Source organism: Sus scrofa, chromosome 6, assembly GCF_054392235.1.
Source record: "Sus scrofa isolate SSC_HxYL_T2T_F1_AM1 chromosome 6, Sscrofa_HxYL_maternal_Yorkshire_Landrace_v2.0, whole genome shotgun sequence".
In the NCBI taxonomy this organism is placed as follows: Eukaryota; Metazoa; Chordata; class Mammalia; order Artiodactyla; family Suidae; genus Sus; species Sus scrofa.
This window is the reverse complement of record NC_139388.1, coordinates 108,306,724-108,322,612: the sequence shown is the minus strand read 5'-3', so window position 1 is coordinate 108,322,612 and position 15,889 is coordinate 108,306,724. Positions and strand designations below refer to the sequence as shown.

At 37.5% G+C, this 15,889-nt stretch overlaps 1 protein-coding gene across 2 annotated transcripts in view; it reads left to right on the top strand.

The window, feature by feature from the left end:
* Positions 1–15,889, top strand: part of SMCHD1 (structural maintenance of chromosomes flexible hinge domain containing 1) — a 162,817-nt gene that overhangs the window by 145,316 nt on the left and 1,612 nt on the right. For both annotated transcript variants that reach the window (XR_002345042.2, XM_021096137.2), the window contains 2 exons: positions 5,881–6,039; positions 6,335–6,437. Coding sequence is in view for 1 of the 2 variants with exons in the window: in XM_021096137.2 (XP_020951796.1) it covers positions 5,881–6,039; positions 6,335–6,437 (262 nt within the window). In the remaining variant the exon portion in view is untranslated. The remainder of the gene's footprint in view (positions 1–5,880; positions 6,040–6,334; positions 6,438–15,889) is intronic.

Here is a 15,889-nt window from a genome sequence, read left to right as displayed (position 1 = left end):
AAAAGAAAGAAAACCCTTGTGTTGAATATATAATTTTTAAAGATGCTCTTTTGGGCAAAAATAAATATAAAAGGAGTAATGGCTCAGTGAATATATTCAGATAATAGAGATTTCTTAGGTCTCTATAATATTATAAGTGTACTTAGCATCTCCAAATAAAATGTACTAACTTCCAGAAAATTGCAGATGATCAAAATTGATTTAAATAAGACAGAAAACTTCTATAGACCATTGCTTGGGGAAATGTTCAAAAAGTTAACTCCATCCTATACATTTTCATTAATGAATTTTTAAAATATAATTTGCTGCAGAATATAAATATAGATATTTGAGATCAACCAAGTCATCTTAAGAAACTAATAATCTGTTTCCACAAATGGCACAGGCAAAGATTTACATTACCACCACTTTTCAGCTGTATTCAGGAAGTTCTTAGCACAACTGAATAGAAATAAAAAAGCTTAATATTGAAAATAACAGTTTTACTTTAATGTTCCTTTTATCTACCATGGATTTGCCCCAGATATGTGCATGGTTTGCTTTTTTCCAGTTCTGTACTTTAATGTCACACCTTAAGGGAGATCTTCCCTGATCAGCCTGTCTAAAATAGAAGTACTCACCTTGGAGAGAAGCATTTTTTGACATAGAAATACTAGATGTGAGAGAGGAAAACATTTTATAATTCTTTTACGCAGAAATTTTAAAGTACAGTGAAAAAAAAGGAAGCTCAAATGACAAACTGGGGGAAAATTGCATATATGGTAGACAAACCATTATAGTCTTATTATTAAAAGTAACCTTAAAAAATCAAGAAAAAAGCATAGACTAATACAAAAACGGGTGGGTAATATGAGTAAGCAATTTTCAAGAGAACAATAATAGTTACTATTATTTATACCCTGAATTCTGCTTTATTGTATGTCATATAGGTTAAGCTTGTTACTTGAATTATTTCACTTACTGCTCTTTTTCTCATTTTACCAATGAGGCATTTAAGGATCAAAAGGTTAGATAAGAGTTCCTATTGTGGCTCAGCAGGTAAAGAACCTGACTAATATCCATGAGGATGCAGGTTCAATCCCTGGCTTTGCTCAGTAGGTTAAGGATCTGGCGTTGCTGTAAGCTATGGTATAGGTCGCAGATCCGGCTCAGATCTGGGATTGCTCTGGCTGTGATGTAGGCCGGCAGTTGTAGCTTCCATGCAACCTCTCACCTGGGAACTTCTATATGCCATGGGTGAGGCCCTAAAAAGAAAAAAAAAGATTAGATAACTTTCTCAAGTTAAGGACAATGTATATATTCATTTGAATAGTGACCCAAAAGAGTAGAAAGAAAAATGTCTTTTTCTGAATTACATCATTGAGATGATTTTCCTGTTATTTTTTTCTAAATATTTTTCCAGAACTGTCTCGGTGAACAACATGTGTTACTTTTATAGTCAGAAAATTTTACTAATTGTTTTTAATACTCACATTCTTTGAACCAGTAATTGATCTTCTAGGAAACATGCCTAAATAAACAATTCTTTTTTGTTATTGTTTTTTCAGTCTTTATGGCTGCACCTGCAGCATAGGGAAGTTCCCAGGCTAGGGGTTGAATTGGAGCTGCAGCTGCAGGCCTATGCCACAGCCACAGCAACATTGGATCCAAGCCACATCTGCACCTATGACATGGCTTGTGGCAACACCAGGTCCTTAACCCACTGAGCAAGGCCAAGGATCGAACCTGCATCATTATGGATACTACATCAGGTCTTTAACCCACTGAGCCGCAGTGGCAACACCCCTAAATAAACAATTCTGAATACAGACAGGATTTTTTTTTTCTTTTTTTTTATCTTTTTAGGGCTGCACTTGTGGCACATGGAGGTTCCCAGGCTAGGGGTTGAATCAGAGCTGTAGCCACCGGCCTATGCCACAGCCACAGCCGCTCGGGATTCAAGCCACATCTACGACCTACACCACAGCTCACAGCAATGCCAGATCCTTAATCCCCTCAGCGAGACCAGGGATCACACCTGCGTCCTCAGGGAAACCAGTCAGATTAGTTTCTGCTGAGCCACGAGGAGGTCCCAGGATTTTTTTTCTTACTCAGATAAGTATTACAGCTTTGGTTTTTTTTTTTGTTTCATTTTGTCAGCCACACCCAACGGCACGTGGACTTTCCTGGGCCAGGGATCGAACCCCCATTGCAATTGCAACATGCACCACAGCCACAGCAATACTGGATCCTTAACCTGCATAGGAACTTCCATTACAGCTTTGTTTTTAAAGCAAACATTAGAAACGTTAAATGCATCAATTGAATTTATAATCTGGGAAATGTGTTTTACAATATTGGAGAGTTCCCGTTGTGGCTCAGCAGTAACCTATCTGACTAGTATCCATGAGGACGTGGGTTTGATCTCTCACCTCGATCAGTAGGTTAAAGATCTGTTGTTGTGAACTGTGTTGTAGGTCACAGACGGGGCTCGGATCCAAGTTGCTGTGGCCGTGGTGTAGGCTGGCAGCTGCAACTCCGATTCAACCCCTAGCCTGAGAACTTCCATGTGGTGTGGGTGTGGCCCTAAAATATATATATATGAATTGGAATTGGATAAGAAATATAAATAAAAATATCACATGTTAAAAGTTAAATTTGCAAACTTGTGGAATGAAAAGAAAAAAGTGAGATGATAGACATACTGTTTTTTTCTCAACCTACTTTTCTATACTGGAGTTTTCTGTAGAGAGCATATAAGTAGAAGTACCTTTTCTTAACTATTAAAAGAAAATAACTGTGGATATTGCAGAAGCCAGGATATGTGCCCAGGAAAGGAGAGTTGTTAATAGCAACTGAGGAGAGAAAAGGCATTTTAAATTACCAATAAGTGATCAATACATAGTTTATAACTGTGACATCATCACTTATTAACTTTTATTACCTTCATATTTTCCAAATACGTGCCAGCCTAGACATTATTTATACTTTATTATATTATGCTTAATATATTGATTCTAATACTTAACCTTTCAATTACTATAGTTCATTTGAGTTGTTTTGTTGTAAGTAAAACATTCTTAATATTTTGGGAGGTAGTGACTAAGATTAATTAGGTTCTATGGTTTTCAGGATAAGGATGTTTTGTTCTGTTTTGTTTTATGTTGGAAATAAATAGAGCAGAATAATGAATTCCCATGGACCTGTCACCTATCTACCCTTATTTCATTTGTACCCACCCCCTCTCAGCTTGCCTTCCTCCTGTTCTCCCCTAGTGGATGATTTTAGAACAAAATCAGAGGAGTTCCCGTCGTGGCGCAGTGATTAACGAATCCGACTAGGAACCTTGAGGTTGTGGGTTCTTGCTCAGTAGGTTAACGATCCGGCGTTGCCGTAAGCTGTGGTGTAGGTCGCAGACAAAGCTCGGATCCCGCGTTGCTGTGGCTCTGGCGTAGGCCGGCGGCTACAGCTTCGATTCGACCCCTATCCTGGGAACCTCCATATGCCGAGGGAGCAGCCCAAGAAATGGCAAAAAGACAAAAAAAAAAAAAAAAAAAACAAACAAAAAAACAAATCAGAGCAGAGGTTCTAGTAAATGTTACCTTATTTTTTCCTGGTCACAAGTATTTATCACCTTTTGCCAATAAAGTTCTTAGAATTATGTAGAACACAAATTTGAAGAGACCTAAATGTTGTTTAGTTAAGTTGATCTGCCCATCTAACTGCTTAGATCTTCCTGTGGCAAGAAAAGTTTCTTCTGCCTTCTGAGCAACCTTAAATACTTAGCTAATAACAGCCCTTCATATGTTGGTACTTTCAATTCTTTTGTATTTTTGGTAGCTTTGTATCTTTCCCCTGGATACATTGAAATAATCTGTCTTTTTTAATGTAGCATACAGAAATTAAGATGTTGTAATTGAAAGTTTAATTTCTTATAAAAGCTTTTTTCCTTTATATGAACTGATTTTTTTATTGTAAAATATTTTGCTATTTTCAAAGTAAAGTGTTACTAGTTTTTTCCCTAGATAATTGAAAATTTCAGACAACATATAAAAGCTCTAAAATTATTTATAAACTGAACTGAATATGAATTTTTAATTTTTCTGTTTGGCATAATTTTATGAGTTAGAAAATTTATAGACACCATTGGTAAATAGAAGTTAATGTTTCATATACAAAAAATTGGAGCTTGATAAGGCATATTAAGTTGCTTCTGTCCATCTTATTCATAAAATAAGAACTTATTAATGCTCCATTTAGTGAGAAGTATTTAATAGTCCATCTTTCAGTTTATATATAACAAGTTGACTAATGTTAAAGCTTTTAAATATACTAATTTCTTGAATATTTAAAAAGGAAAAGGCACCTCATAACTAACTTATTAAACTAAGTAGAATTTCAGTTTTGTATGTTGTCTTCTGAATTAGGCAGCATCCCTGACATCAGTCTAAACATAATTTTGTAACTCAGTTATATACAAAATAAGAGTTATTTTATACACACGAAAAACAACTTTAATATGAAATGAGGACTGTCAAATCAGAACACCAGACCTTTTTTGGATACCTTAGAGTTTCCAACAAATCATAAAGAATAAAGAAACATAAGGACCTTGTCATCACTCTGTTACACTTATATAGAATTTGTATTTGAATATATGAATATGTTCATAAGCCTTCGCAGATGTGTGTGCTTGCTCACTCATCCCCAGAATGCTGCATAATTTTTCTAATACTGTTCTTGACCCTTAAACTATTGAAAAGCTCATCTTATATCTAATGTATACTGACTCAAATAATTTCTTCCAGTTTTTTATGTAAATCACTGTATATATTTATTAAATGTTTGGTCATTTGTATGCTCATTCCTATGAATATTAATTATCTTTGAGTGACTAGAGGAAGGGCCCAATAATAAGTGTTGTAGGCTCTGTGAGCCATGAGACAAAAATCAAGAATGTAATGAACATATTTATATAACCATTTATAATATAATCATTTAAGGGAGTTCCCGTCGTGGCACAGTGGTTAAGGAATCCGACTAGAAACCATGAGGTTGTGGGTTCGGTCCCTGCCCTTGCTCAGTGTGTTAACGATCTGGCGTTGCCATGAGCTATGGTGTAGGTTGCAGACACGGCTTGGATCCCAAGTTGCTGTGGCTCTGGCATAGGCCGGTGGCTACAGCTCCAGTTGGACCCCTAGCCTGGGGACCTCCATATGCCGCAAGAGCAGCCCAAGAAATAGCAAAAACAAAACAAAACAAAACAAAACAAAAGACAAATATAATATAATCATTTAAAACTATATAAACCATTCTTGGACCATGGACTATAGTTTGACCCCTAGACTAAAGTATAGTCAAATGTATTTAATTTTTAGTGTCTAGTAAATCATACAGACAATAAATAGACTTAAACTTGAAAAACGTAGTATATTTTTAAACAATTTAATAAAAATATTTTTGAAAATTAAGTATCAAGAGTACTTTTTTGAAAGCTGTGTTTAATGGTTATGTCTATTGGAAGCAGTAATTTTCTAATAATACTACATTTAAAGCAGTCTTGCTCCGTCACAGATTTGTGTGGTATTAGATTGAGTTTTAAATATCAAACAGAATGTGAATGCTGAGAAAGTGATTTAATTCACAGAGTGCTTGTATATAGAAAACTCTTTTCATGACAGAAATAAATGTATTAAATAAACAACTGAAGAAAATGAAAATTTAACAAGCACCAGTTTGTTCTGGGGTCTAAACTGTGCTTTTTCATTTCTTTTTTTACATTGAATATTAAAAGTAGTTCCCACTGTAACACAACACCCAGTGTTGCTAATTCTTCTTTCTTAAAACACTGCTTTGATATGCTATCAGTAGTTTTAATCAGATGTCTTGGTTTCTTGGCAGATCTTCTCCAGCAGTATCGCACTGCCGTGTGCAGGTTGGGCACTGTAAACAAGGAACTTAAAGGGGAGTTAGAGTACCTTCACACTCCTGATATGAAGAAGAAAAAACAAGAACTTGATGAACAAGAGAAAAATCTGAAACTGATAGAGCAAAAGCTAGGTATTGTACATTTTATTAACATCTGCTTTCTCTGCATGAAGATAGTACATATGATTAGGGGGTGTTCAGCTCCAAGAAGGAAGAATGTCAGTGATGCAGAACTGAAATCAGCGCTCTTGACCTCCAAGTGAACTGATGAGTGGTTGTAAACTGTTTTTTTGCAGGACTTGTAAGAAGTAAATTACTTATTAATTATTATTAATTATTCTTGTATAAATTAAGATATTTGTTTTTATTGCTTATAATAACTTCAGTCTTTTTCAAGGTAATTTTCTGCGTTTTTCTGTCTTTACAGGTATGACTCCCACACGTAAATGTAATGACTCACTGCGTCATCCAATGACAGATTGTCCAGTTCCTCCTAAAAGAATGAGAAGAGAAACTACAAGACAGAATAGGTGAGTCTCTTATGAACTGGAAGTTACTATTGGTTAGTTCATCAGAGCTCTTGGCTCATCATACTTTAAAATAGCATGAGTTTATTTCTTATTTTGCCTCTTGAACCAGAATTAATTTGCATTTTTTTTTAACTGAACTAAGTGATGGATGATGAAAATAGGCAAAATCATTGTATTCTTCTAGGATACTTCAGTTTTCTAAGTGATTTTTGCAAATTATTTGGAAACTTTCAAATACACTGCGTTTTGCTTTATGGGGTCAGTGTAAGCATAGGATAAGCAAAATCATTTGTACATTACTCATTTAAAAATTGCTTTTAATACTTGGTTTGGAAATAGATACCACGTATATAGCTCACCAAAAAGCCAACAAGCCCATCTGCAGTCCTAACTCAATGAAAAAATTATTCATTTTAGATTAGATATTAGTAAGGCCATCCCACAGAAGGATACTATAGTATTAGGGGTTTTTGTACATTATTTCATAGGTTCAAATATAGACTCTGCCTCAGTAAATTCCTCATATTGACCTGTGAGGACTCCTTTGGGACTGTGGTGTTTAGAATTGGTACTCTGTACCCTAACCATGTACATATTCTGCATTTATTCAGTAACCATTTTCTACTGTATGATGCTGCCTGAGTTAAAGTGACATAGTTTTGCCACATGAGAGCACCACAATCCTGTGTGGAAAGACAATTCAGTAAAGTAGACCTTTTTTCCATATGTAAATATGTAGAATAATGTTAAGTTTTATCAAAGAAAAAAGGATGAAGTGATATAAAATAACAGGAAAACAATATTGGTTGTCAGGAAAGATGCATTTTAGCAAGAACTGAAGGACAAGAATAAGCCATCCATATAGGAATTGGTTTCATTCAGAAGGAAAATAGGTATGAAAGCTCTGAGAAAATACGCTTGGCCTATTTGAGAAACTGACAAGATGCTTGTGAGGCTAAGGTATAGTGGGCAAGAGGGAGAGGGTCCCAAGATGTGTTTGGACAGGTAAGCGGAAGCCAGATTATGATCCTCTCAAATAATATGTTGCAAGAAAATTGTGAGATAAAATTCTTTATGTTCTAAGTCCATTGATACCTCTAGAGTACATGCTCTTTGGAATCTGCCTTTGAAGTAAATTAGGAAGGAGAGCTACTGAAATGATGAGATTATAAGATTACAGTACTCATCAGTAAGGGAGGTATTGCCACTATATGGGCATATGAATGTTGTGTCTATTATGGGCATGCAGTATTTGGAAACTCTTAAGTTCAATACATTGAAAGTGTATTGAGGCAGTTTAGCACCATAAAGAATATTTGCAATGGATTTGGATTCTTGCAAATAAATTTTTTTTTTTTTTTTTTTTGGCTTTTTAGGGCTGCACCCTCGGGCATATGGAAGTTCCCAGGCTCACAGTCAAATCAGAGCTGCAGCTGCTGATCTACACCACACCACACAGCAACTCCAGATTGGAGCCATGTCTGCAACCTATGGCAATACCAGATCCCCGACCCACTGAGCAAGGCCAGGGGTCGAACCCACATCTTCATGAATACTAGTCGGATTTCTTCCCACTGTGCCACAGTGGGAACTCCCATAGAGTTTTATAAATCATGAGTTCAAAATGATGCAAAAAAAAAAATCCTCACTGATCATCATTGCAAGGATGCCAGCTCATTACTCTAAAAGTTGATGTATTCATATGGAAAAAAATGTTTGTTCTTTTTTATATGAAATTTCAGGGTAACCAAATAATTGGAGAACGTTCTTTATGGAACTTCTTTATATAGAAATAAAGTATTGTAAATCAACTATATTGGAAAAAATTAAAATCTTAAAAAAAGGCATAAGAAGATGATAAATTGAAACATCACTGTTTTGCCACTCCTAATAAAATAATACATTTAGGCAATAATAATCAATGGATACCCAAGTGATTAGGTTAAAAGTTGAGAGGGAAACTTGATAATAATTGAAAGATCAGACTGACACTCCTGAACTGATTTTATAAGGGAAGGGAGCGGTGGGCAGGACATTTGCTATTATGTGATTCACTGAATGAAGGTTCCAGGCAGCCTTTTCAGCTGGTATTCTGTGGAGAAATTAAGTACTTCAGAAAACTGGGTGACTGTTTTGTTCAAATGGTTCATAGCAGGTAATAGTCTAGCTGCATAGGAAGGAAGTTAATTCATTGTTAACAGTAGATGCCTTAAGGTACTAGAGCTTAAATCTTCCATGAATTTGGAAAGGACTCAATTTAGCTTACAAGGGTATAGAAAATAAGGGGAATTTAGAAACAAGTTAATCATGCCACCAGGAACCAACTAGCCAAATCTAGCATGTTAAGAATAGAATATTGGGAGTTCCTGTTGTGGCGCAGTGGAAATGAATCCATCTAGTAACCATGAGGTTGTGGATTCCATCCTTGGCCTCCTCAGTGAGTTAAGGATCCGGCGTTGCCGTGAGCTGTGGTGTAGGTCACAGACTTGGCTCCTGAATTGCTGTGGCTGTGGCATAGGCTGGCAGCTGTAGTTCCTGATTTGACCCTAGTCTGGGACCTTCCATATGCTGCAGGTGCAGCCCTAAAAATAAAAATAAATGAATAAAAAAGAAAAGAACATTGTACAGAACAAATGACTGATTTTGTTAATAAATCAGTGACGTAAAAGCATAGGAAGAAGGATAGACTCTTTGTTATAGAATAAAAGTGATTGAAATATGTAACAATCCAATGTAAATTGTCAACCTTGTTTGGGTCTGGATTTGAATCTTTATAACGACAACTATGAAAAATTTGGAGAAATTTTTAGATCAGTTGGATATTAGATATATTAAGGGATTATGAATTTTGTGTGTAACAGCATCATGGTATTTACAGTAAAATATACAACTAAAATTTTTCACTGATATATGTATCAGTTAAATAAAATGATGTCTGGGATATAAACACTAAAACAATATAGGAAGAAATAAATGAGAGCATATCAAAGCAAGATTGGGCAAAATGTTATTAATGAAACTTGAAATAGGAATTTATTATATTATTTCTCCTGCCTTTCTGTAGGTTTGCCGTAATTTTTAAAGAAGTGTTTTATGAAAAAATGAGTATTTTTCCATTTTATGAAAGACCAAGTGAGGGAATTCCTACCAAGCAGTTCTGGATGAAAGTTATATATTCTTGAGGCTACACTGCAGCCCTAGCACTGAATTAGCCTAGGACCTTACAGTTACTATAGAAACACAAATGATAGCATTGGTTTGAATCTTGTTAATTAAGATTTTGTAGGAATTCAGGGGTGGTGTGGGCTAAAGTTTCTTTGTTCATACCATTTGTATAAGTCAAATGGGATAGAGTTAGTGTTATACTATATAATATGAATCACACATGTAATTTAGAATTTTCTAGAAGCCATATTGAAAAGAAACAGATTAACATTAATTGTATACTATATTGAACAGAGCATACAAAATATTATTGCAACATACTTAAATAGTATAGAAATTATTAATAAGCTATTTTAAATTCTTTTTTTCATACAAAGTCTTCAAGTTCAGAAGACAACAAATCTCTATTAGGACTAGCTACATTGCAAGTGCTCTGGAGCCATACGTGGCTAGTGGCTACCAGATTGGACAGCACAGGTATTGAAAGAGCTTATTAATGATGAAATCTTGTTTCTATTCATCATTACCCTGTCCCGTTCCCCAGAGGCAACCTTTGTTTTATCTGTTTTAGTTATTCTGTTGTTGCCTCTATTTTTTTTTAATGCATCTATATCTGTCTTGTCTTAATCAGCTTTCCAGCAGTACAGCCCACTCAACACCTCAGCCTAGAGGTCTGTCTTGTGTTGGTCCACATAATTACTTGTGGACTGAATTGTTCTGAATTATTTTAGAACTTTCCCTTTATTGTGATTATTTCTTTATGTTTCTCTCCTGCAACCATCAACCAAGTCCTTCCATGCTTTTTTTCAAATGTAGGAAGTGACAACGTGTTATTGTGACTCTGTAAATATTTAGTATAGGCAAGGTTGTGTGGTAGGATTACAGTTCCTTCTCTGTAAGGTTCTAATGTCATGACCCTTACTTAGGCTACCGGTCAGTGTTCCAAACTTCAAAGTCAAATATATCTTCCATACAGGATCAGTTGTTAAAATCATGTTAAATTTTAATCCACTTCTTACTTAGAGTATTTCTTGGATGCTGTTTACTTTTCTGGAGTTTCTAATTTCCTTTTTTCTTTCTCTGCGTATCATGATCATGTGTTCTTCCTCCTACTTTAGTAACTAATAACTGTGTAGGCCTCCTGGGTCCTCCATGGCTGCTTTCGTGGGTTCAGTCTTCTGTTTCCTGGATTCCTCTTCTCTCTTTCTCTTATAACTTCCTCATGAAAAGTGTATAGAAATAAACTGGAGCCCTTGCATGTCTGAAAATGTCTTCCTCTGCCTTCAGATTTGATTGAGATTATAGGATTGGGATTATAGGACAGAAACAAGGCTAAAATATACTAAAGGAGGAGGCACTGGGAGTAGTCAAGAGACTGTAGCCTAGTAGAACCCTAGAGGACCGTGTACTCAGAGAAATCCAGCCCAGAACAGGAGGGATGGGAGCAAAATGGACAAGGTAAGGAAGCCTAGTCTAAAATGTACCAAATTTTTCAACCCAAAATTTTGAGGGTTTTGTTCCCTTTTTCCAGGTATTCAAGCTGCCACCAGGAAGTTAGACAGTGATAGTAACTAGTTAATTAGATGTTGGTATATTGGCTTCTGGTGTGGTTGGTTGCACCCTAGAGGTTTGTCTAGTGCTGTATCTAGGACGAGTAGCCAGCTAGCTCTCCAGTTTAAATAATTGTTTAATTAGTAATTCCTCACCCCCAGTCTTTGCCTATTCTCCATAAATCACACTATATCAAAAATGTTGGGAGTTCCTATCATGGCTCAGTGGAAGGCAATCTGACTAGCATTCATGAGGATATAGGTTCAATCCCTGGCCTCGCTCAGTGGGTTAAAGATCTGGCATTGCCATGAGCTGTGATGTAGGTTGCAGACGTGGCTCGGATCCAGTGTTGTGGTGGCTGTGGTGTAGGCTGGCAGCTGTAGCTCCAATTTGGCCCAGATCCTAGGAACCTCCATATGCCGTGGGTGTGGCCCTAAACCGCCCCCCCTCCAAAAAAAAAATGTTAGAGGAGTTCCTGCCATGGCACCATGGGTTAAGAATCCAGCTGAAGTGGCTTGGGTCGCTGTGGAGGCGTTGGTTCAATCCCCAGCCCAGTGCAGTGGGTTAAAGGATCCCATGTTGCCACAGCTCAGCATAGGTTGCAACTGCAACTCAGATTTCAGTCCCTGTCCCAGAAACTTCCATATGCCTTGGGTGTGAGCATAAAAATATATATATATCAGAGCGCTTGAAATTAAAGTATCTTGATTAATATGTGTCTCAGCATGTTCTTCCTTGGCTTTATCCTGTATGGAACTCTTTGTACTTCATAAACTTGAGTGTTTCTTTCCCCATGTTAGGGAAGTTTTAGGCTATTATCTCTTACAATATTTTTAAGAGGGATCGAGCCCCCAATCTCATGGTTCCTAGTTGGATTCGTTTCCATTGTGCCACTGTGGGAACTCCTGTCATTGTTTCTTTTCACTCTTTTTTCTTTACTCTGTTCCACAGCAGTGGTTTCCACCAATCTGTCTTCCAGCTCATTTATTCATTCTTCTACCTCATGTATTGATTCCTTCTGTTGTAGTTTTCATTTCAGCTATTGTAATGTTCATCTCTGTTCTTTAAATCTTCTAGCTCTTTGTTAAACATTTCTTGAATCTTCTTGGTCTGTGCTTCCATTCTTCTTCCGAGATCTTGGATCATCTTTACTATCATTACTCTGAGTTCTCTTTTAGGTAAATCGCCTGTCTCCACTTTACTTAGTGGTTCTTCCAGGGTTTTATCTTGTTCCTTCATCTGGAACATATTTCTCTGCCATTTTATTCTGTTAACTTTCTGTGTTTATGGTCTCCTTTCAGCAGGCTACAGGACCATAGTTCTTCTTGCTTCTGGTGTCTGCCCTCTGGTGGGTGACGTTGGTCCAGGGGCTTAGGTAGGCTTCCTGGTGGAAGGGACTGGTGCCAGCCTACTGGTGGGTGGAGCCGGGTCTTTTCCCCCTGGTGGGCAGGGCCATGTCAAGGGGTGTATTTAGAGGCAGCTGTGGGCTCAGGATATCCTGTCTGCTGATGGGTGAGGTTGTGTTTGCCCTGCAGGCTTTTGGGTGGGGCCAGATCTCAGAGAGCTCATGCTGATAAGTATTTCCTGGGGCCTCTGCCTCCCCATCAGAATCTCCAGGACCCACCAGTAGGTCTGGCCCAGACTTCTGTGGAGTCACTGCTTTGTTCTGGGTCCCAGTGCACATGAAATCTTATGCGTGCCTTCCAAAAGTGGAGTTTCTGTGTCCTCCAGTTCTGTGGAACTCCCGCCACCCAAGCCTTGCTGGCTTTCAAAGCCAAATGCTCTGGGGGCTCCTCCTACCAATGCCAGACCTTCAGGCAGGGGAGCCCAACACAGGGCTCAGAATTCTTGTGAGAGAACCTCTGAGATACAGTTATTTTCCATTTGGTAGGTCACCCACCCAGTGGGTATGGGATTTGTTATATCAGGAAAGTGTCCTCTACCATCTCATTGTGGCTTCTTCCTTGTCTTTGGATGTAAAAGTAGCTTTTTTGGTAGGTTCGTCTTTTTTGTCTGTGGTTGCTCAGCAGTTACTTGTCGTTTTGGTGTTTCATGAGAGGAGGTGTGCTTAAGTCCTACTCTTCTATCTTGTCCCCTCCTCCTCCTTTAAACAGCACTATCACTTGGCTTCTCACTGAATTCCTTCTTTACCAAGACATAAAGAACCTGAGCTTCATTAATTAAGTCCTAAGATGAGTTGTATAGTTTCAGTTGGAAAATTGTAGATTCAGGTCCCATCTGAGGCATGTGGTTTTCTTATGATGATTAACTGTTTACACGCATGGGCGAAAAAGAATGCTGCCAAGGGTGCCAAGACTAAAGAGCCACTGTCATGCCCTGAAGTATCTTAACAGTATTAAATCCGTGATATATTTCATCTGTACAATTGGAAACAAATTCAGTAGGAAATAGCAACGTAATATGTGTTTATGTTTTATTGTTTACATTTGTGTCTGTGTTATTGATTTATGTATTTAATGTTAGCTTTTTTTTTTTTAATCTTTTTAGGGCCACATCCATAGCATATGGAAGTTCCCAGGCTAGGGGTTGAATCGGAGCTACAGCTGCCGGCCTATACCACAGCCACAGCAATGCCAGATCCAAGCTGCATCTGATAGGTACACCACAGCTTATGGCAACGCCAGATCCTTAACCCAATGACTGAGGCCCAGGGTTGAACCTGTGCCCTCATGGATACTAGTCGAGTTCATTACCACTGAGCCACAACAGGAACTCCTAATGTTAGTAGCTTTTTATAGGGATTACATAGCATATTTCATCAACTCTAAGAAGTTAGTAGTTACAACAAACACCATCACTTCATGAAACATTAAAAGAAAATACTGCAGGAGTTCCCTTGTCGTGCAGCAAGTTAGGGATCTGATGTTTTTACTGCTGTGGCTCTGGTCACTACTGTGGCACATGTAGGCAGCATCCCTGGCCTGGGAACTTTCGCATCCCTTAGGCACAGCCGAAAAAAAAAAAAAAGGAAGAAAAAACAAACACTGCAGATTAACCCATGACATCATAAGGTGGATTTCAACTATGTTAAATGTGGGACAATGTGGATTTTTAAACAAAAATATGCTTATACTATGCAGTATATGCTATATACTATGTAGTATACTCATTTTCTTCAAAAAAGGCTTCGATTTTCTAACTCATATCCTACTCATAAAGATTACAGATTAGCTCTTTATCAAAAATACCTTCTATTTGAAAATGATTAAAAAATAATGTAGATATATCTGAATAAGAAAATACCTGCACAGACATATGCTAATATGTTCATTATGTTCATCTCTACATGAATGAAATTATGGGTAATTTAAATTTTTTTATTATTTTTAATAGAACTTTTATTGTTTTATTTTCAAATATGTATTATATTTTATTACTCAATGAATTTATTATATTTATAGTTGTACAATGATCATCACAATTCAGTTTTATAGTATTTCCATCCCACACCCCCAGCGCATCCCCCCACCCCCCAAACTGTCTCCTTTGGAAACCTTAAGTTTTTCAGTCTGTGAGTCAGTATCTGTTCTGCAAAGAAGTTCGTTCTGTCCTTTTTTCAGATTCCACATGTCAGTGGTAGCATTTGATGTTGGTGTCTCATTGTCTGATTGACTTCACTTAGCATGATAATTTCTAGGTCCATCCATGTTGGTAAAAATGCTGTTATTTTGTTCCTTTTAATGGTTGAGTAACATTCCATTGTGTATATGTACCACTTCTTTTGGGGGGGGGGGCCTTTTTTGCTCCTTTTAGGGCCACACCCACGGCATATAAGGTTCCTAGGCTAGGGGTCCAATCGGAGCTGTAGCCGCTGGCCTACCCCACAGCCACAGCAATGCAGGATCCTAGCCGCATCTGCGACCTACACCATAGCTCATGGCAATGCTGGATCCTTAACCCACTGAGTGAGGCCAGGGATTGAACCCACAACCTCATGGTTCCTAGTCGGAATGGCTTCTGCTGCACCATGGTGGGAACTCCATGTACTACATCTTGATCCACTCCTCTGTCGATGGACATTTAGGTTGTTTCCACGTCTTGGCTGTTGCAAGTAGTGCTGCAATGAACATCAGAGTACATGTGTCTTTTCAAGTCATGGTTTTCTCTGGATAGATGCCCAGGAGTGGAATTGGTGGATCAAATGGTCATTCTATTTTTAGTTTTCTGAAGAATCTCCATACTGTTTTCCACAATGGTTGCACCAATTTACAATCCCACCAATAGTGTAACAGGGTTCCTTTTTCTCCACACCTGCTCCAGCACTTATTGTTGGTAGACTTTTGGATGATGGCCATTCTGACTGGTGTAAGGTGGTACCTCATGGTGGTTTTGATTTGCATTTCTCTAATGATGTGATGTTGAACATCTTTTCATGTGTTTTTTGGCCATCTGTATATCTTCTTTGGAGAATTGTCTGTTTAGATCTTATGCCCATTTTTTTGATGGGGTTTGTTTTTTTGGTATTGAACAGTAGGAGGTGTTTATAAATTTTGGAGATTAATTCCTTGTCAGTTGATTCATTTGCAAAGATTTTCTCCCATTCCGTGGGTTATCTTTTCATTTTGTTTAGAGTTTCCTTTGCCGTGCAGTGGGTACTTTTAAATTTTTTCCTGTTGCTTGTCTTTCTTTTGTCACTTTTCTCTAATAAACATTATAATTCTTTTTTTTTTTTTAATGCCACACCCTCAGCCAAAAGAAGTTCCCAGGCTGTAGCT